Source organism: Scyliorhinus canicula, chromosome 6 (genome assembly GCF_902713615.1).
Source record: "Scyliorhinus canicula chromosome 6, sScyCan1.1, whole genome shotgun sequence".
In the NCBI taxonomy this organism is placed as follows: Eukaryota; Metazoa; Chordata; class Chondrichthyes; order Carcharhiniformes; family Scyliorhinidae; genus Scyliorhinus; species Scyliorhinus canicula.
Window position 1 is genome coordinate 54,223,649 of NC_052151.1, and position 23,225 is coordinate 54,246,873.

Sequence of the window (23,225 nt, forward strand, 5' to 3'; positions counted from 1 at the left end):
ACATTCCTTTAAAGTGGTTTTCTTTAGCACACAGCAAATTCTTTAATATATAATGAATGCTCATCACAGAACAGGGTTCATTCTACCTGTTGAACATTGATCTGATAAAATATATTCAGCTTGTGCCCACACACACCCCCCACAGCTCAGAAGCAGCGCATAAAAGGAAAAGACAAGTTGCTGGAGGAGGAGAGGAGCCGGGTCACAGGAAGGAGGGGAGGGGTGTGCAGGAGGAGAAGATGGCATGAAGGAGAAACAAGAGAAATAAAGGTCACAGCAAAGAGTTATTGGAGACAAGATGGAGAAAGAGGAGACAGACAAAGAAAAGGAAACAGAACCAAGGGAGATGGAAGAAAGAGGCTAGCTGATGTGTTTAGCTGATTAAGAGTTTGGAGAAAAAACGTAGATGGGGAAGCTGCAGAGTTCAGACACAAGTCTATTAATCCACACATAGATATATGAAATGTTGTCTCGAATTATATAATGCCAGTGTGATTTATTCATATTTTCATAACATAAATTTATACTATTATTCGATCAGACACAAATAGGCCACAAAAGTGCAAGTAAGCATGCTTTGAATGCAAAATACAAGGAATTAAAGGGCAGATTTTTGTTTAATAATGCCATTTTTGCTGCCTTTTTTGGCACAAAAATCAGTGCAATTCCCGCCGGCCCCAGCAGCGCAATCCGGACAGCAATTTTCAGGGACTTAGAAGAAACGATTGTTCCCCACGTAAAAAAACATGCTTGAGATGCAAAGCATCAGATTCGCCTGCCCCGGGGGTCATCAGATCATTTTAGGGGGCCTTGTTGGATGCTGTGGAGGAGAGACAGGCAGCAATGTACCCTTGTGCTGGCAGGGGATCTGGGGACCCTCCAGCAAGATAACACATCCCAGCTGGGAGGCGGTCGCAGTGCTGATTAGTGCCAGCAGCCCGTACAAGAGGACGGGGGTGAAATGCCAAAAGAAGATGAATGGCCTACTCCATTCTGCCAGGGTAAGTGCTCCGCATCCCCTCCCTGCACCCCTTTCGAGGAGAGCGCCCTTGAACTCGAAGGCTAGGACCGGGCCTAAGCTGATAGCGAGGTGGACCTGTGAAGGTAAAGTGAGGAGCCACAGCACATTTATCCAGATAATCAATCTCAAGTGGCTTCTGTGTATTCCAAACCTTTGACCTTGCTATGTACTCATATAGTGTTCCTTGCCTTGCAGTAACACCAGCGAAACAGACTGGCCCATTCGCCAGCAGTGTCCCACCGCCCACCTGCCACCGGAGGAGATGTTGGGATGAGGACAGCGAAGAAGCGTCATGGCTATCACCCACACCATTCACCAGTGCAGATACACAACTCGGTGGGCGATCTTAGCAAGTAGATTTAATCAGCTTAATCCGGGATAGTCAACACAGATTCGTGAACGGTAAGTCTTGACTCACAAATTTGATTGAATTCTTTGAGGAGGTAACTAAGTGTGTAGATGAAGGTAGAGCAGTTGATGTCGCATACATGGATTTTAGAAAGGCGTTTGATAAGGTTCCCTATGGTCGGCTCATGAAGAAAGTAAGGAGGTGTGGGATAGAGGGAAATTTGGCCAATTAGATACGTAACTGGCTATCACATAGAAGACAGAGGGTGGTGGTGGATGGAAAATTTTCAGACTGGAGACCAGTTACCAGCGGTGTACCACAGGGATCAGTGCTGGGTCCTCTGCTATTTGTGATTTTTATCAATGACTTGGAGGAGGGGGCTGAAGGGTGGGTCAGTAAATTTGCTGGTGACACCAAGATTGGTGGGGTAGTGGATGAGGTGGAGGGCTGTTGTAGGCTGCAAAGAGACATTGATAGGATGCAGAGCTGGGCCGAAAAATGGTAGATGGGGTTTAACCCTGATAAGTGCGAGGTGATTCGTTTTGGTAGAAAAAATTTGAATGCGGATTACAGGGTCAACGGCAGGGTTCTGAGGAATGTGGAGGAACAGAGAGATCTTGGGGTTTATGTTCACAGATCTCTGAAGGTTGCCACTCAAGTGGATAGAGCCGTGAAGGCGGCATATTATGTGTTAGCGTTTATTAACAGGGGGCTTGAGTTTAAGGGCCGCGGGGTTATGCTGCAACTGTACATGACCCTGGTGAGACCACATTTGGAATATTGTGTGTAGTTCTGGTCTCCTCATTATAGGAAGGATGTGGAAGCATTGGAAAGGGTGCAAAGGAGATTTAGCAGGATGCTGCCTGGTTTGCAGGATTGGTCTTATAAGGAAAGGTTGAGGGAGCTAGGGCTTTTCTCTTTGGAGCGGAGGAGGATGAGAGGCGACTTAATAGAAGGTTTATAAGATGATGAGGGGATAGATAGAGTGGACGTTCAGAGACTATTTCCTCGGGTGGATGTAGCTGTTACAAGGGGGCATAACTATAAGATTCAATGTGGGAGATATAGGAGGGATGTCCGAGGTAGGTTCTTTACTCAGAGAGTGGTTAGGGTGTGGAATGGACTGCCTGCTGTTAAATTGGAACTTTCAAGCAGTTATTGGATAGGCACATGGAGCGCACCAGAATGACAGGGAGTGGGATAGCTTGATCTTTGTTTCGGACAATACTCGGCACAACATCGAGGGCCGAAGGGCCTGTTCTGTGCTGTACTGTTCTATGTTCTATTTCTGGGTCACTAGCTGATGAGCAACACACAGCTTATTCCGATGCCACAAAAGCAAAATACACCACCACCGACCACCCCACCCCCCCCCCCACCCCCCCACCACAGCCTTATGCTCCCAACTGCTGCCCTCTTTTTCTCACACCCCCTGACCCTACTCCAAAGCACCCCTCAGTGGAGACATGGTGCTCACCTCCTACCTTCCTCTCGGAAGTCATGGCGCCTGGTTCATGTTTCATAGAAAGCAATAGGAATATGTGCCAGCATGAGAACACGCCTGTTTGGTGGGAAGATTCCATGAGGGCTGGAGATGCGACGTTAACCCTGCTATTTAGATGATAATTGATTCAAATTCATGTTAATCAGGTTTGTACCCTTCCCAGGCGTGAACCTGATTGTGTCATCTGGGAGGGCCTGGAAAGGTCGCGTCTCAAAATATCACTGGCCCAAATCCTGTTTTTAGCCTCCCGCAATATTTAGCGGCCATTATGGGATTTGTGCCCATGGCTAGCGTGCCCGCTAAATTGGGCATGCATATTGCCCCAGATTTTTAATCTGTCCTCCCCTCCACCCCTCCCATCTACTTTCGGACTAAATAATCTTTGGATGGTTGAGAACACACACACATACACTCACTATTATTAAGGATATCTACAATAGCCAGAGTGCTTTGTGGGGTTAATGTTCCTCTCATTTGAAGCATCTATGATTTTCTTTGCAGTGACAAATATAATTTGACGATTCATTAAAAGAAAAAAGATAATTCAACTCCCCAATGACCAGTAAGGACAACCTGAGAAAGAGCCAGACAATTTACAGTACAGGAGGCCATTCGGCCCATCGAGTCTGCACCGGCCCTTGGAAAGCGCACCCTACGTAAGACCACGCATCCACCCTATCCCAGTAACCCAGTAACCACACTGGGGTAGGGAACATCCAGATTACCAATACTCTCAGGCAGAGACCCGAGTCTGTCAGGAGTACATCATCACATCTGCAAACAGCTTGCCAATAGGAGGAAGGGGGCACACATCCCGGCCAGAAGTTCAGAATAAGGCAATTGGAGGAGAGATAGTGCAATTAGGCCTCAATTTGTGTTCCTTCTGGCTCTACAAAAAGAAAACCAAAACCACAGTGTGCGCAAATTGCACTGATACTGATTTTTAATTTGCTTTAATTTAGGACCCGACCCCAGGACTGCTAGCTAGACCAAGCCGTGTCCAGCACCTTGAACATAGCGTGTATGGAACACACAGCACTGCGGCACCCAAAATCTGTATTGGGGCAGGATCCCAATTTTTACACTGTGAGTAGCTTCCAACATGCAAGAGTCAGGTCACAGCTAGTAGCAAGTGAATCAGGAGCAGTACTGGGAGGTAAACTCAGCAATGCACATTTTTGATACGCTGGCCACCCTGTTTCTGCCCAGCATTACGAATTTCAAATTTACATAACTGCCACACACCACCTTCCCACTCAATAACCTAATGGATAAAGGAATCAACTACTACAGGCACTAAGACCTGAATATCCCTATTACAAATGCTGTGTCTATTTTGAGTCAGCATATCTTCTTTGAGGCAAGCGAGACTCTGACTGGATGCGATTCTCCTGGACTTGGGAAGGTACAAAACGCGTGGTCACTTCACTTGGATGAGATAGGGCCAGCATCTCTAGAACTGCACCCAAACAAAAGTTAACAAAATCAGGAAGGAACAAACTATACTAGCTTTGGTGAGGTGGGGAACTTGTGTCAGTGTGAGAGCTTAATTTCAGAAAATAGAACTTCTGGTGCAAAAAGCATATTCACTAAATTGATTTACGATTACAGATCTGCACTACCCAAAAATATAAACAAAAAAGTTGAATAATATTTTAAGCCACTTGGTTCTCCTTCATACATAGACTTGCTAAGATCACAGAAAGAGCAAAAAGATGTAATTATATGAGGGAGTTGCAAAACTAGAGTTGTAATTGTTGGAGCAGAGGAGGTTAAAGGTGATCTATAGAAGTGCTTAGCATTTTACTTTAAACTTGCCAGAGATAAATGTATCATAAAGCAGGAGGTAAAAATTAGGACTTTGCATTTGAAAGCATAAAAAAGGATAAAAGGCAGCTTTTCCCCCCCATAAAAGGTTGCTACAATACAGAATATACATGACCAGAAGTAGCTACTGCAGCCAAGTTAATCAATGTATATAAGAGAGAATGTCATTGGACAAAAAGCCAGAAAGGCAAATATTAACAATTAAGCAGATTTAAATATTAATCCCAAACATGGAGCTCGTACTGACACCAGCACACGTCTGTCTGAAAATTCTATGATTCTGAAATATGCTTACACTGCATCAGTTGAATCCCTGCATCCGCTCTGCAGCTTACAAAACATATTCCGAGAATTTTCTTATCAAAAATACCTTAATGAGCCATAAGAAAAAAAACCTTCCTTTTATGATTTTTGTGATGCATCGTTTCATATTCTATGCTTGGCCTAGGGCTAAAAAGGTCCTGTAACTTAGCTGTATCAGCATATCTCAGACATCCTCCTAAAAAGATCATCAATTCAAGTTTCCAACAAATTACTTTTTTTTGCTTAAATACAGCATTTTTAAAGCTGTTATAACTGTCTATTTAAAATAAAACTTATAAAAATAAAAATGCTATTTATATGCTTTGCAGGCAAGGAAGTGAAATTGAGGACATGCAATTCCTATCAGTGGTTTTATTGCATTTAACAAGCACTCGTTAGTTAGTCTATTCAGTCATACTATAAATATTAGGCCTCTATTAGGAGAATGCATGCTGTACATGCTTGCAAATTTATCATTTATCAGAACATGGTTCCATTTTGTAATCATTGAAAAACATTTCAACACTTAATTTTTGATCTTCTAGATGGACAATTAACCTTCAAATGTGATCTTCCTACATTTTATGAGAATTATTTCCAAAAGAAAGGAGATTCCTAAAACACTACAGTCGTCTACAGTAGAGCAGTGAACTCTCAATCAGCTCCATTTATGCAGGGAGTCAGAGGTTGTATTAGCTCAAAATTAACGGAAAACAGACTTCAATTTGGCAACCAAGAGCAAGTGTATGTGCTGTCTTGGTAAGATTTAATCCTGTGCAGATTTCACAGCATCCTGTAATAAACTAAAGGTAGATGTCAATAACAAAACGGTCGGTGACCCGGTTATGTTTTAATTTAAATGACACAAAAACTGCCCACACAGATGAAATTCTGACTTTTAGGTGCCGCAAGCATAAATAGGGCAACTCTGCTTATTTCATGTTCACATTCAGATTAGCGAGCTCAGATTGTGGCACATTACACAATAAAGCACAGAGGACATAGGTTAGTTTCACTGTTCAGAAATGTTCACAACTGAGCTTCCAGCTGGGGATGGTTGAAGAGAATTATTACTAGTCTCTCTCAGGTCCGTAAGGGAGGATTTGATTTCTAATCCTTATGGTGTCTGAGAGGTGATTCCATCGTGATATGCAAGTTTACAATATGGAAAAGATAAATCCAGGAAATTGTTCTACGTTAAATAGAGAGAGCGGGACGAGAGGTCACAGGCAAATTTAGATGAAATATCATGTGGTATTTCTTCAGCATCTGAATAGAGTACCGTATTGTAACTTCAGAAATAGATGGAAATGTGGCTAGATAAAAAGCATTTCACATATAATTCAGCATTACGTCCGGGTGGTTCTGTCAGGAAACATTGCTAGAATCCATGAAAATATCCACAAACTGGACTGTCCTAACCCCTGGGTCAATGAATTAAAACAGGTGGCACCTTTTTTTCAAAAAAAAGGCACACTTATCAATTTTACAATGCACCTTGTTATTTAAACAAATTATAAACGCTATACATATTAAAATGTTATTCTGATATAACAACAAATGTAGTATTTTATAGTTTTCAGTTGTCCGTGGGACTGTCTACTATAGGATGTTTAAAATTGGATTGTCGATAAGATTGTTGATCCAGATCCTTTGATTTTAATCCCTCCAAATCGTCTGGAATTTAATTAATCTTATATTTTACACTGAGCAGGGGAATGCTTTTGCACTTTTCCACTAGGTTAAACCTGTTTGAAGTTTACAACTGTTCTGTACGACAGAAATGCTGTGTTTGGAACTGTCAACAAACTTCCTTAAAAGAGCAAAGCAATAATTCATCCAATGATGAAGCAAAATTATATTAAAAATAATTCCTGAATTTCTTTTCGCATTTGAAGCCATGCACAATTAACAGTTTTATGTAAATGATGGCAGCATGCAAATTAAAATTGGGCCACGGTAAATTTTATCGCAATACATGGTGTTCAGAAGTAGCAGTTGTACAGATTTGATTGTGGGTCTGCCTTCTTTGGTTAGCCAACCATCGAAAATGCTAGCAATGCTCCTACAGTAATTTAATTCTCCGATATTTTATACAAATAAATTGTCCATTGCAATACACTAAAGGTCATCAGTTTGCTGAAAACGGAGTTTTCAATTTATTGAACAAGTGCAACTCAAAGTTTTATTTTCCGAATAAAAAACATAATGGGACATATGCACAAAGCATTGTAATATTTGGCATAAACCTGACCATTGTACTCGTGACATTTATTTGCAGCTTCAACGTAATACAGCATTTCTACCAATATAAAACATCTAGCCTGATTTGGTTCTCTTAGAATTTAGGTCAGACACATCTTTAAGATTATAACTATGACAACGGGTGTATACACACATGTGCACACAAAGTTCAGTAAACTATTGTCCATTTTGGCACCTTTCTGACCGGCTGTATCTTACCACTTTTGTTTGGGTTGAGGGTTGGAGGACGGAGAAGTTCTGCTTTTTCCAATCAAAAGAAACAATTCAAGGGAGGTTTCAATCACTGGGAATCCAACTTTATCAATGGGAGAAGTACGCCAAAGAATTGAACACTCACAAAAAACAATCAGCCATAGATTTTTTTTAAAGAACTCAAACACGGATATTTACAAATATTCTGAATAAACAGGATGCCATCTGTAGAATGCCTACCCAAGCCTTGTGTAGTTGAGGCCACACACCACATATTATATATTTTCAATATGCACTTTTGTTTATTCCCAAGGCAAATTTATGCACTATTTTCATCATTACCAGTACCTTCATAAAAACTTGTGTGGAATGTTGTCAATATTCCACAGTACATTGTGGTAAAAATAAATATTCCAAAAGTTAGTCTGCATATGATTGCAAACATGAGTATTGAATTGCAAAAGATCACAGTGGGGCTGCTTTCTTGGAAAAAGTCAAAAGTCTCGTTACAACAGAAATAGACCAAATCACCAATGTCCTAAACCACTTTCCAAGAATAATGAAATAACTTCAATGTCCACCTTAATGAAAGCATTTGCACACTCGAGGAAAAAACAGTTACTGATATTCACATTTAGGAAAACAACCAAATGATTATTGGCTTTTTCATAAAAACATCAAAACAACTCAAAAATGCTGTGCCGCCAGTTTCCCCGTTTTCCCTGTCCTCACTCTTCTTTCCTCCCACCAATCGAACAGGTGCATTGTTTTCCAATTTGTATTATTTAAGCGTCAAAAATAACTTTACTTAGAATATCCTTTCACCAAATGTTCCAAATGCAGCTTTGCACAGTTAAGCTTCTGGTGTACTATTTTAAGGGTTAGGAGTTCTGTAAGTTTTTGCTTACTAACTGACCACTGCCTAAAAAAAAATCGACCATTTGTAGTTATATTGAAAATAATTCTGCAAACTTATTCTTAAAACGACTGGACTCCATCCATGCCTGCAGCAATACTTGCTACCATCATGTGAAGAAGAATTGTAAAAATTATCCATCTAATTTCTGACCCAAAAGCATTTCGTACAATGCTTTTTAATGTATTTAATCTTGTTTGACTTGCTTTTTTTTATAAAATGAAAATTTCCCCCTTCACCCAAAACTCTAGTTAATGTTTCAAGTTATTTCAACTACATGATCCTGCATTTTCTTTTTTTTAAATCCGATACTTTCGCCTTTTTCTCAGGCAATGAACTCACAGCTGCAAAAAAGAAAACTTACCCACTCATTTCTGCAAAAATCTGATGTTGTTTTGATTTTTGTGTGTGTTTGTGTGCAGATCTGTAAATGAACTGGAGAAGCTTTCAGACCAATCAGCGTTGCCAAGCTGCATTAGTGCTAGGACTGTATAAAAAGAGTCAAACGCGCCTCCCTCCTCTCTCTCACTGCTGCTTTCTCACCACACTGAGCGCTCGAGTCACTCAGGCAGCCCTGCTCCTGCACAATAATCATGACGTATCTTTATTTCCACTATACTTAAAACTACATATTTTTTCTGATAATAATAATTTTAATCCCAATCTTCCAATACATTCCCAATCACCCACCACTAAATACTGACTGTTTTATTTTCTTCCTAAAGCATTGTTTTGGGGGGGCTAATCCGGTTTTCCTGGTAATTTTTTTGCGGGAGATTCAATTTTTCCTCTCTAAAAGTTTTCTCAGTGATATGAATCTCTCACCAAATTTTCGTAGGTCCTGGGATGCTCAATGCCCTTCCAGTCTATCCGTTTCGGCAGCAGCTGTAAAAAATAAACCATGGTTACAACCTCCAAAATCCCCCCAAAATCCTCGCCAAGCATCTTTTCCCAAAATATTAAAAGGCGATAGTTTGAAATTAGAAGCGAAAGTCCTCTGCAGAGTTAGAATGCGAGCTGAATGCAGCCTACCTGCTTCTCCTCCACTTCGCGTATCAGGACCTGAAAGAGCACATAAAAGCCGTTTATTGTACATAAAAATCAGTCACAAGACATCATTAAACCCCAAAAGGTAGATTTACTCACCTCGGTCGCCTTCTGACAGGGTCCTGATGCCAAAAATCTGGCTATTAGGAAGTACAATTCTATTAAAATAATAAGACAGTGTTCAGTCATCAGATGCCTGATGGTGGCTGTAAATTTAAAAATAACCCACATAATCCTGTGCTTACTCACCAGATTCCAACTCATAGATTTGTTTAGTATCAGCAGGCATGTTTGGGGGTGATTTTTTAGTGTTAAACGGTGAGGGATCCGATGTAATCAGCTAGTCTGTGCGTGAGTGTTTACTCTCCAGGAAGAGTCTCCTCCATTCACCCACATAGAGAGAGAGGAGCCGACTCCTCCAGCAGATCGACTCCTTCCGCACCCAAAACAGAGTCCCTCCCCGACAACAAACACACACACCAAAGAACAAAACTACCCTCTCCCCGCCACCCACGGGCACTTGCAAATGCTAACGGGGGAGGGGAACCTGGCATGAAATCTGTGGCAGGCGTGCCAGCGTTGGGAAGCGGTGGGGTGAAGCTTTCGGGTTTTCTTTTTTTTTGTGTGTGTGGTGGTTGTCGATTTTTTTTTGTGAGCCTGTGCTGGCGGATGGATCTGACGCATGGTTTGGGGTCGGGGGAGGAGGGAGGGAAGGAAGGAAGGAGGTGGAGGGGGGTGGGGTGAGGTGACATTACGCAGAGTTACAGGAATGAACGCAGCTACAATGTAGCGAGGCAAGGGGAAGGAAATGTAGCGAGAGACAGACAGACGGATACCGGGAGCCGGCCTGGGAGCGCGCGCGCTCCGGGGACCCAGCCCAGCCCTCTACCACCGCCCTCCCCACCCCCACCCTTTCTTTAGGCAGCAATCAATTCTTAACCACCTTACAATGCAACATACAACAAATATATATTTATTCATATTGGGGGGAGGGGGAACCCTCCGTTCGAAACCGAAAGTGGCCCGAAGACGGTGGAGGACACACAAAAAAGAGAGGAAAAAAAACACCCCCAAGAGCATGCTCGTTTTTGTTATCCGGAATCGGGGTCCGGCCAGCCCCCACCCCTCCCCAAAAGCATTCCTTCGCCTCGAGTCATTGTGTCTCCCTGTTGCCGGTAACTGGAGCGACCGATTTGTACAGCAAATCTTAGCTTGGCCGTCGTTTTGCAAGAGGGGGGGGGGGGGAAGTGAGCTATTTGTTTCCGTCGTTGCAAATGTGGTCCAGGAGGGCGATGGACGAGACCGCGGACAAAACTGCTTCGCCCGCCTCGTGCCTTTTTGTTTTTTTTTGTTTTGCATTTTCATTCAGAATTTGGAAATAGCCAGGCGTATCTGCTTTTTTTTTAATGTGTTTTTTTGCGAAGCCACGCCGTAGGCTTAATCGTGAGTTCTTGCATTGCGACCTTTGCTGTTTCGCGCGCGGATTAGGAGTGTATTGAGTCAAATAGTGTGTGAATGTTATAATTCGACATCTTCTGAGATATCTTAAACTGTGGTGCAAGTTATTTGATTAATTTGGATTTGTAATAGATTTCTAATAAAAATGCTATTCGGTTGGCTTCTGATTCCATATTAAGAGGTCGTTCTTTTTTATTTTAGAGTGGTTTGAAACCATGTGTGTGTATATATATTTAGTTTAGCCGGTGGACCCAAGAAATCAAAATAACTAACTCCTTGTTTATTTTTTAAATAATTTCTGGTCAAATAAATAGCATACAATTTGTTCATCATTAATTTCTGACTTGTTGGACGCTGTTGTCTCAGTAATTTAGGAGTCGTATTGAAGGATTAATCTAGTTTGAAATATCCAAAACCGTCGACAAAATTATTCATCTTTTTTGGCTAAATGTGTGTTCAGTATCTGGCACAATTAAAAATTTGTGTTAAATTTTCCATCAGTGTTTGTGTTTTTGTTTTGTTTTTTAACTTCAGTTTATATGATGGGCTACAATCAATGTTTAAATGGTTCCTACCATAATCATGTCAATGTCTAGAACAAATTTTGTATGAGTTGATCAAGGGTATAATACCCTTATAATATGTAGTATAATACCAAGGTAAAATTGATGTAGGTTGTATTCCTATTGGTGTTGGTGCGAAATGTACCGCCCATCATAATTAATATTTTAAAAGTATTAGTTATAAATGTATCCATTTGTACCTTTTTGTTTTTATAAACAATGTATCATACACAAATTACATTTTAGTATCCTCATTATTTTATAATTTGTTTCCTGAGTAGAAAAAAGTCAACTGAATCAGTAACGGTGCATTACTGTAAATCTGCAAGGGGGATATTGTTTCTTGATATGCAAATTAGTAGTCAACCTGCGAATAATTTTTCTTTGTCCTTTTTGCAGTTAAAAACCTTGGTTTCTATTTGGAAAAATGAAAGATTTTTTAATGTCGGTGTAGTGTATTAATTCCCCTGAAAAATGTTTGCCACTCTTTTGCATTTTAAATGTAATGCAAAATGTATTGTGAAAACATTTGTCTTACAGGTTCTGTTGAAGTTCCAATTTTGCTTTCCACTAAAAGATTTGAATTCAATAATATCGTGTGTTGGTATCCTGCATGTTTTGCCATATTAGTTTAATGGTTTACAGTGCCAGTTCTGCACAGTGACTGGATTCTCGCAGCTGCAATACCAAGTAGAGATTAGGGATTTCTCGCACTCAACTCGGGTACAAACAAATGGGGAGCAATGTGCTGTTGTACCATGTGTATTTCAATAAATTCCGATCGCAGTCCCACAAAAGAGGTGATCGTAGCTTGTTGTTTTACCCATAGTAACTAAGCAACCACCCGGTTAAAGCAGCAAACTAGGTTTGTTTGTTTTATATTTTTCACCCGATTCATGTCACCAGTGTTGCTGTTCTTCAGGAAGGAAACAATCAGGACCTAATACTTTCTCATCATTGTCGAAGAGAAGTGAATCAGCCACTGTCAGCTCAACATTCATAAAATAGGGTGTTGTGCCTCTGTGTGATGCTGCCAGTGACCCACCATAACACTTTCAGACCAACTGTCTTGATCAAGGTAAGAAATTTAATTGTGGAGTTATACAAAGTAAATTCTTAACCCTTATAACTGATCAGATCAGATAAATTAGTTTTACAGCAAATTACAGTGCCAAATAATATAATGGCAGCACTGGACCTCCCATGCCATCCCAAGTGACGTTCTTTGAGTGGGCCTGATGAGGAAAATTGGCAAGGTGTTTTGCAGCGCAGGCATCACAGCTAAGACAGATCCTGCCCTTATTTGGCATCCACATGTTAAATTTCCAGTGAGCGTTACTAGATAGCAGTGAGGAGTCGGAACCATGGCTGGTGTTTATCCTCTTCTTCATCGAAGGACACTACAGCTGATTGCAACCTGATCACTTTCTTGGCTAAGATTAACTAACTCAGCATAGATCAAAGAATGAACTCTGATCCTTGGTGTTCAATATGATTCAGTACCATGTTAAGACGGATCAGTAATTAAAGCAATAGATTGTGCCTACAGCATTCAACTGTATATTTGAGTGAACTGCTCCATTATTTTACAAAAGATTAAAGATTCTCCATTCTAGTTTGCTGAACCTTCTTTGGTTGGCATCACAGCAATATACGAGTTGCCCATATGAATAGCCTCTTTCATTTTGGATGTAGTAATTTCTGTGTGAATGAAGTGGCACACTGGAGTTGGTGACCGCATTCAGGCTTCCAGTTGAACAGGTTACGGGCGTGAATTCTGTATGAGCAGCCCAGGATTTGTACTCCCTGGTCCTCCGGCCTTGCTGAGAATTGATGTGCAAGGCCAGGTCAGATTCTAGTGATTTTGCATTAGTTCTAAGTAAGCTAAAAGATATCCACATGAGAAAATAAATTAAAAAGAAACCCCTATTTTCCTGGATTACTTAAAGATGCTTTTGCCATACAGTGACCTTCTGCATTTGTACGAGGAGACACCTGGTCAATAAGGAACACTAAGGATTGATAACATTTAAATGTTAGTAAGTGGTGTAATTATTGTCAATATACGGAATGGTGAATGCTTAAAAACTAACTTCAATTCAGTCATAATTTCAGAAGTCCTGTTTTATGATTACAATTTACATCTGATTATAAACATGTATTTTCCTACATGTTTTAAAAAAGGACCTAAATATGTCAGGAGAGGGAGAACATGATTGAGTTTTGACAATGCTTAGAATGTTTCTATGGTATACTTCTGCATTCATATTATTGTCAGTTTGTCATTTATTGATGATGGCAGATAAAGCTCTTGAATATAAAACACAGAGGTTCGGAGCTAAACAACAGTGCCTTTTGAGTAAGTTTTCCCTTTTGGCGCTCAGGTTGTTACAACGGACTCGGATCTTCCAAAAAAGATTTCTGCTTCTGTATAACTAACATTCTTTTGCCATTAGATTTGGAGGCAGGTGGACAGATCCGAGCTTGCTTGTGGAATGTGCCAGTCTTTGTCTTGCATATCGGCATCTCTGTGGAGTCCTAGGGAAAAGTGTAATGGAGGGAAATTGCATCGAGAATGTAAGCAGATTAAATAATTGGTACCCACTAGTATTTTTATCTGTATGAAAATTGAACTGTGAAGTGCACCAATCTAGCTAGTTGTGTTGCTCTAGCCATGGTTGCAGGATCATTATACCCTCCTATGACTGTGCTTTCAAGTACAGTAAACTGAGACCATGCCACAGATTGTTTGTCCAGAGTAAAGTTATGCATTTTCCAACATTGCATCCAGTGACGAGTGGAAAATCATATGTTGAATATCATGGTAGACTGGCTGAAGAGGTCCAGTTTTAGTTGATACAGTCAGTCAGACTGTGGATAAAGCCATTAGCAGTGTGAACATTGTCCATCACCTTTGCAAAGGGGTCAGTGACTGAGTAGTGAAAATGGGGATCATAAATTCTTCTTACATGAGCTGAGAAATTAAGGGGAAGGAATTCCTGAAATGTGTACAAGGAATCTTATTCACCAATGTGATAGCCAAATGAGGAAGGAAGCTGTACTAGTTCCACAATAGAAATTGGAGCAGCGTGTAGTTATAGTGGTCACAATGTTATTTAGTTTATAGTTGTTCAACATCCAACTGAAGAAGGCTAATTTCAGTGAGTTGAAAAAACGTTTTGTCCAGATAGATTGGAATCAGCTTTATTTTACTGATTCATGACATTCGGGCATTTCCGGTAAGCCTATCATTGTCCATCCCTAAATGCGCTTGAAATGGTGGTGGTAAGTCATCTTCTTAAACCAGTTTGTCCTTGTGCTGGTAGACAGGCAGTTCCAAAATTTTGATCCAGCAGCGAGTGGGTGGTGTGCGACTTTGAGAAAGAGCATATGAGTGGTGGGTTATCTGTACGCCTGCCTTCATCCTTCTACAGGGTAGAAGTCGGAGATTTATGAGGTGCCAATTAAGGATCTTAATAGAATGGTGAACCAAGCTGAATACAGAAACTACAAAAGAGAACTGGGGAATAATATGAGGCGCAATAAGAGGGGCAGAAAGATTTAATAAGACTAGAGTAGCAAGTGTTATAAAAAGGAACCCAAATGTTAAACATATAAGTAGTGAAAAGTCAGAGTGGAAGACAAGAGTGGCACAGCGACCTGGGTTCAATTCCGACCTTGCTTGATGGTTGAGTTTGCACATTCTCCCCATGTTTGCATGGGTTTCCTCCCACAGTCGAAAGGTGTGCAGGTTATGTGGATTGGACATGCTAAACTGCCCTTTAGGGTCCAACGGTTCGGCAGGGGAGTGGGCCACGGTAAGGGTGCTCTTTCTGAGGTCCGGTGCAGACTTGATAGGCCAGACAGCAGCCTCCTGCACTGTACGGATTCTATGAAAAGAGAAATAAAGGAGAATGGAGATCAAGGGCATAGCAGAGGTACAATGAGTACTTTGCATCCACCTTCACTAAAGAGGAACTGTGAGAGAGGGAACCTCGGAAATTATAGTTAATTTGTTGTTAGGAAATTACTGGGATCTATGTTTAAGGATGATTTGACCTTCGTTTTCACCTGATCAGAGAGAGCCAGCATAACTTTGTAAATTGAGCTTATGCCCGGTGAATCTGATTGAACAGTGATCTGTATTGGGGCCTTCACTAACTGTATTAATAATAACTTAGATAATGGGTTAGAAAGCTAAATATCCACATTTGCTGCTGATACAAAGATGCTTCATAAATCAGTGTGTGATGAAATATAACCGTACCCAGACATTGGTAGGTTAAGTGATTGGACAAAACTCTCAAATGGGTTTCAGTGGAAGTTTATTTTTATCCACTTTGGACCTAAAAATGTTAGAACAAGATGTATTTCACCACCAGGTATTAAACCAGGGGCTGGTTTAGCTCACTCAGCTAAATCGCTGGCTTTTAAAGCAGACCATGCAGGCCAGCAGCACGGTTCGATTCCCGTACCAGCCTCCCCGGACAGGCGCCGGAATGTGGCGACTAGGGGCTTTTCACAGTAACTTCATTTGAAGCCTACACGTGACAATAAGCGATTTTCATTTTTCATTTCATTTCATATTTTCTAAATGGTGAAAAGCTAGAAACAGTGGAGCTCTGAAGAGATTGTCTAGGTACACAAATCATTAAAATGTCATGAACAAGTGCAGCAAAAATCAAAAAGGCTAATGGAACTGACCTTTATATCTAGAGGACTGGAAAATAGGAGCAGGAGAAGGCCATACTGCCCTTCGAGTCTGCTCCACTATTCATTATTATCATGGCTGACCATCCAACTCAATAGCCTGATCACGCTTTTCCTCCCATATCCTTTAATCCCCTTCACCCCAAGTGTTATATCTAACTCTCTAAGAAATACAATGTTTTGGCCTCAACTGCTTCCTTCAACTGGAGAGTAGGTCTTACGAGGAAAGGTTGAGGGTGCTAGGCCTTTTCTCATTAGAACGGAGATGGATGAGGGGCGACTTGATAGAGGTTTATAAGATGATCAGGGGAATAGATAGAGTAGACAGTCAGAGACTTTTTCCCCGGGTGGAACACACCATTACAAGGGGACATGAATTTAAGATAAATGGTGGAAGATATAGGGGGGATGTCAGAGCTAGGTTCTTAACCCAGAGAGTAGTGGGGCATGGAATGCACTGCCTGTGGAAGTAGTTGAGTCGGAAACGTTGGGGACCTTCAAGCGGCTATTGGATAGGTACATGGATTAGGGTAGAATAATGGAGTGTAGATTAATTTCTTCTTAAGGGCAGCACGGTAGCATTGTGGATAGCACAATTGCTTCACAGCTCCAGGGTCCCAAGTTCGATTTCGACTTGGGTCACTGTCTGTGTGGAGTCTGCACATCCTCCCCGTGTGTGCGTGGGTTTTCTCCGGATGCTCCGGTTTCCTCCCACAGTCCAAAGATGTGCAGGTTGGGTGGATTGGCCATGATAAATTGCCCTTGGTGTCCAAAATTCTATGATTAACCTAGGATAAAAGTTCGGCACAACATCGTGGGCCGAAGGGCCTGTTCTGTGCTGTATTTCTCTCTCTTTCTCTTTCTGAGATAATGAATTCCACAGGTCAACCACTCTCTGTGTGAAGAAATTTCTCCTCATCTCAGTCCTAAATGGTCTACCTTGTATCCTCAGACTGGCACCTGATTCTGGACGCCCCCATCATCTGGAACATCCTTATTACATCTGTCCTGTCTAGTCCTGTTAGAATTTTATAGTTTCAATGAGATTCTCTCTCTCTCTCCCCCCCCCCCCCCCCCCCCCCCCCCCCTCATTCTTCCGAACTCCCAACAATCACATTCCTAATCGGCTCAATCCCTCCTCATATGTCCATCCTGCCATCCCAGAAATCAGTCTGGTAAACCTTCGAGCAAGAACATCCTTTCTTCGATAAGGAAACCAAAACTGTATACAGTATTCCAGGTGTGGCCTCACCAAGGCCCTGTATATCCATGGTCCTGTACTCTAATACTCTCGCTATGAAGGCCAAACAGAGGTTGTACCTCAGCTACACAAAGCCCACGTTAGACCACACCCAAGTGCTTTGAGATGTTCTTACTCCACACCTTGAGATGGATATATTGGCCTTGGAGGCAGTCGAGCATAAGTTTACCAGAATGGTACCTTGAAGGGTAAAATTTACAAGGAACTATTAAACAAAGCAAGAATGTGTTTCTTGGAATTTGGACGGTTAATGAGGAATCAACATTTTCAAGATATTGTGAGGAACAGATAGGGTAGGTAGAAGGTATTTATGCTGTTTGGGGAGTCTTAAGACCAGGGAACAGGGTCTAATCATTAGAGCAAGGTGTTTCGGGAGTGAAATTAGGAAATACCTACAAGAAAAAGTGGTAGAAGTTGGACCTCCCAGCGATTGATGGTAAATCAGTTTAAAAGCTGAGATTTAAAGGCTTTTGTTAACCAAAGTTACTAAAGAATATGTGGCAACGGTGAAGATTTGGAGCTAAATGACAGATCAATCATAATCTCACTAAATGGTGGAACAAGCTCAAGGGGCTGAAGAGTCTCTTCCTAAGAACATTCTGCCAATATCAAAAATAAGGGAGGTAGTCAAGAAATTAAATAGGATAAAAATAGAGATATGAAAGGGTTGACCACTCAAAATACAAATAGCAACCTGGTGCTAGTTTGCTGATGGTCATGAGCGGAGATGACTGACGCCCTGTCCGTAACCTGCCAAATCTCAGATATGGGGGTGTTGCAGGATTGCAAATATTACATTTATTCAAAAGCAGGGAGAAGGATAAACCTGGCAAATACGACTGGTCAGAAGCTTTGAAACAGTAATCTAATTCACAGTTATTTAGCACTTAAAGGAATATGGGTTGATGAGGGTGGTGAGGACAATGTTCTGTAAATGGACTTTCAAAGGGATTTTATAAAGTATCACAATAGACTAGTTACCTAAATTGAAATTTATGAGATTAAGTAGCAGTGGCTGCAAAAGTATGAAATTGGATAGGGAGCAGAAAGTTAGTTGTTTGTTTTGCACACTAGAGGGAAGTATGCACTTGTGTCCCCCAAGGTTGGTATTTTGACTGCCCTTTTTGATCTATATAGTAATGACCTGGACTTGGATATACAGGGCATAATTTCAAGTCTGCAGGTGACCGAGAACTCAACTGTAATAATCAGCGAGGAGAATTACAACAGACTTTCGATGGGCATTGACCAGTGAAATGGACAGAGATAAGGCAGATATTTAATACAGAGAAGTATGAAACCATTTATCTTCGTAGGAAGAATGAGGAGAAACATAAACTGGTACAATTCTAATGGGGTGCAGGAACAGAGATACTCAGAGGGTGTTTATGTTCATGTGTTTTTGACGGTGGCAGGATGAATTTAGAAAATTGGTATCAAGATACGCAGGATACTTGGTTGTATAAGCAGGCGTAGACTGCAAAACCATAAATTAACCTAAACCTTCATAAAGCACTGGTTAGGCCTCAGCTGGGGAATTGTGGCTATTTCTGGGCAACATGCTTCAGGATGGATGTCACCATTGGAGAGGTTGCAGAGGAGGTTCATAAGAATAGTACCAGTGATGTGAAGAGGTTAGCAAAGCTGACATTGCTCTCCTTCAGAGCAGAGAATTTTAAAGGGCGATTTGAGAATTTTAAAGGGCGATTTGATAGAAATGCTCAAAATCATGAGGGATTTTTTTCGAATATATTTTCTTCCAAACACAAACAATCAACAAACACACAATTTTTAAACAGTTTAAGGGGCAGCACAGTGGCCCAGTGGTTAGCACTGCTGCCTCGCGGTGCCACGGTCCCGGGTTCAATCCCAGCACCGGGTCACTGTCCGTGTGGAGTTTGCACGTTCTCCCCGTGTTTGCGTGGGCTTCGCCCCCAAAACCCAAAAAGATGTGCAGGTAGGTGAATTGCCCCTTAATTGGAAAAAAGAATTGGGTACTCAAATTTTAAAATATTTCATACAGTTTGTTTTTTTCCCCTAAACTACCCCAAACATCACCCTACCCGCTGGTGCCAAACAGATGCTCAAATAGAGAAAGAAAGACCCTCTATCTTACATAGAACCCCTCTCCCGATCCTCTGAGAGCAAACTTAATTTTCTTCAATCTTTTTTCCGCAAATCCCCCAACCACGCCGAAACTTTGGGTGGTGGCCCCCAAAGCAGGTCTGAAACATTACAAATCGCCACCAACGGGCATAGTGAATCTACACCCCCACAATTCCCGACAGGATTTCGAACATCGATGCCCAGAATCCCCCTAACTTCAGGCACGCCCAAAATATATGAACATGATTCGCAGGCCCCCCCTCCCACACATCTCGCATATGTCCTCAACCTTGGAAAAATCCACTCATATGGGCCTGTGTACCACCTGTGTAAGGCTCATCATGGCACAGGATGATGTCACGTTTATCTGGTGCATAATTACTCTGACGAGGGTCACTGTCTGTGTGGAGTTTGCACATTCCCATGTCTATGTGGGTCCCTCCCCCACAACCCTAAGATGTGCAGGGTAGATGGATTGGACACACTAAATTTCCCCTTAATTGGAAAAAAAGAATTGGGTACTTTAAAACAAAAATAATAATTTTACGATCTGTACCCTCTCCACCAAGGTCAGCGGTAGAGCAGCCCAACTCTTCAAAACCCCTTTAATTCCCTCTACCAAACTGGCCAAGTTCCACTTAAATACCCAGATACTGAAACTTTATCTTGACCAGCTTAAATGGCAAGGCACTTAAATGCGCACTTCTCTCCAGGCGTTCACCAGGAATACCTCACTTTGTGCCATATTTATTTTGTACCCAAAAAATTCACCTTACTTCACGAGAAGGTCCATTATTTTACTCCCGCACTACAGCAGGTTTGAGGCATAAAGCAAAAAATCACCAACATATAATGACACCCTGCTCTCCCTACTTTCCCTTGCAATGCCCTAGCAGCCCAAAGCGCACAAACTGTTATCCTTCTCCCCTTTATGCTCACCAGCTTCTACTTAGATACATCTTTATTTTTTGTTTCAGCTACTCCCTGTAGTAGCAAGCTCTATATTCTCTCCACTCAAGGTAAATAGGTTTCTTCTGAATTCCCTATTTGATTCGGTGATTACCTTGCATTGATTGCATCTAGTTTTGCCCTACCCATAAGTAAAAACTCTCTTTCTAATCTATTAAAGGCTTTAGTATTTGAAAGATTTCTGTTCCATTTATCTACATTTAAGCATGCCAGACCACACAAACCTCTTCTCTGTCAATGATAATTTTAAAAACCTTAGCACAATACTTCACCCTGGTTTCTTCACCTACATTGTACCTCCCACTAGTGAACATAGACGCAAAGGCTTGGATTCTCCACCACCAGTAACTGGGTCCGCGATGTAGCAGAGAATCGAAAAACTGTGATTGAGTACTTAGCCATAGCTTTGAGGACTTGAGTACGTGCATTGGCGGAGCAGGGGGTGTGACGATTTGAATGCGATACTCCCAACGCCCGGTGGTGGTGGAGGGATTGAAGTTCACGCCCATGTGCCAGCGAGAGCATGTAAATCAATGCAAATAGGTCTGAATGAGGTAGACGTGTCGACGTTTTTAAATTGGTTGGTGTTTCCAGAGGTGGGGGTTGAGAGAAGAACTGGAGGCCCTGTTAGACCCAGAGGAGATTTTAGCTGCTATTGGGCGGATGCAAATGGGTAAAGCGCCTGGGCCTGATGGGTTCCCTCTGGTATTCTACAAAGGAGTTTGTGCATCAGTTTGTCCTGTTGCTGGTAGACATATTTAATGATTCTTTGCCCCCCAAATTCCTGCCTGCTACACTCTCGCAGGCCTCCATTTCACTGCTATTGAAAACGGTATGGACCCAACTGAGTGTGGGTCATACCAACCTACCTCGCTGCTAAGTGTAGACACCAAGATACTGGCTACAGTATTGGTGGTGAGGCTGGACTCTGTCTCCCTGCGGTGATTGTGGAGGATCAGATAAGCTTTTGTCAAGGGCTGGCAGTTGTCAGCCAACATACTGAGGGGTTCCCTGTCTGAGGAGCCTGCGCCGGAGGTGATTGTGTCTTTAGATGCCGAGAAGGCATTTAACAGGGTGGAGTGGAGGGCAGCATGGTAGCACAGTGGTTAGCACAGTTGCTTCACAGCTCCAGGGTCCCAGGTTCGGTTCCCAGCTTGGGTCACTGTCTGTGCGGAGTCTGCCTGCTCTCCCCAGGGTTTCCTCCGGGTGCTCCAGTTTCCTCCCACAGTCCAAAGATGTGCAGGTTAGGTGGATTGACGATGATAAACTGTCCTTGGTATCCAAAAAGGTTAGGTGGGGTTACTGGCTTATGGGGATAGGGTGGAGGTGTGGGCTTAACTGGGGTGCTCTTTCCAAGAGACTGTGCAGACCGGATGGGCCAAATGGCCTTCTTCTGCACTGTAAATTCTATGATCTGTTTGAAGAGGTTCGGTCTCCATATGCGGACGATCTGCTGCTTTATGCTAAGGACCTGGTCCTCACTATGGGTGATGTAATGGAGTTATTGAGGAACATTGGTCCATTTTTGGGCTACCAGCTGAATACCCATTTCATGGGTATGGTCATTGTATAGGGCCCCCTAGGCTAGAGTTCATACCAATACCTTGAGGTCGAGATTCTTCCATTTGAAAAGGGGGATTAGACAGGGATGCCCGATTCTTCCATTTCATATGCTTTAACGATTGAGTACTTAGCCATAGCTTTGAGGACTTCGGATACATGGAAGGGACTAAAGAGAGAAGGGGTGGAGCATAGGGTGGCTCCATATGCGGACGATCTGCTGCTTTATGCTAAGGACCTGGTCCTCACTATGGGTGTTGCCTTTTCGCTTGGCCAGCTCTAGTTTCAGATATCTGGGTGTCCGGGTGGCCCATGATTGCGCCCGGCTGCATAAATTGAACTTCACAAATCTGGTGGACAAAGTTGATCTGTAAAAGTGGATAACCTCCCTCTAACCCTGGCAGGCAGAGTCAAGTCTATCAAAATGAATAGTCTTCCAGGTTTTGTTTTTGTTTCAATGTCTTCCTATCTTCCTCCCTAAATCTTCCGGTGTGAGAGTGAATAGGTCGATTTTGTCTTTTATGTGGGAAGATGAGACTCCGAGGATCTGTAAGGTGGTTCTTCAGCACGATAGGCAGTCAGGGGACCTAGTTTTGTCGAATGCTTTATTATTATTATTTGGCGGCTAATGGTGAAAGGTGCTGGCGTGGTGCAGTGAGCCAGGTTCCATATGGGGCATATAGAGGTGAGGTCGCGTAGGGGAGTCTAGTCTGGGGGCATTGGTGTCAGCCTCACTTTTCTCCGGCTAGGTACTACTCGAGCCCAGTGGTTGTGTCTACTTTAAGGAGATGGAGACCATTCAGGCAGCATGTCATTCAGACAATTCTGGTCTTGCCCCAAACTGGTAAACTTTTGGGTGTCCTTCTTCAACACCATGTTGGCGATTCTGAATATCAAACTGGCTCCTTGTCCTCTGATGGCTGTTTTTGGAGTGTAGGACTCTCTGGGGCTGCAGATGGGAGTGGAGGCAGATGTCCTTGGCTTTGCCTTGCTGATTGCCCGGAGGTGAGTTCTGCTGAGGTGGAGATCTTAGTCTCCTCCCTCTAGAGCCTTGGGATGATTGGATTACCTAATGGAATTCTTGTACCTGGAGAAAGTCAAATACACCGTCAGGGATTTGGTTGAAGGGTTCTACCAGAGGTGGCAGCCATTCATTAATAAGGAATTAGTCACC

General features: G+C 42.2%; 1 protein-coding gene and 1 long non-coding RNA gene across 4 annotated transcripts in view; one reads left to right on the top strand and one right to left on the bottom strand.

Moving 5' to 3' along the window:
- Positions 1-10,041, bottom strand: part of LOC119967148 (pleckstrin homology domain interacting protein) — a 322,696-nt gene extending 312,655 nt beyond the window's left edge. For 2 of the 3 annotated variants that reach the window (XM_038799297.1, XM_038799295.1), the window contains exons 1-4: positions 9,674-10,041; positions 9,524-9,582; positions 9,410-9,439; positions 9,203-9,262 (exon numbers count right to left, since the gene is read on the bottom strand). In XM_038799297.1, the coding sequence (XP_038655225.1) occupies positions 9,203-9,262; positions 9,410-9,439; positions 9,524-9,582; positions 9,674-9,713 (189 nt within the window). In that variant the 5' untranslated portion in view covers positions 9,714-10,041. The remainder of the gene's footprint in view (positions 1-9,202; positions 9,263-9,409; positions 9,440-9,523; positions 9,583-9,673) is intronic. The other variant, XM_038799294.1, reaches the window with a different exon arrangement.
- Positions 10,042-10,190: 149 nt separating this feature from the next.
- Positions 10,191-23,225, top strand: part of LOC119967149 — an 86,358-nt gene continuing 73,323 nt past the window's right edge. The window contains exons 1-2 of the long non-coding RNA XR_005460927.1: positions 10,191-10,867; positions 12,368-12,523. This is a non-coding gene — a long non-coding RNA (uncharacterized LOC119967149). The remainder of the gene's footprint in view (positions 10,868-12,367; positions 12,524-23,225) is intronic.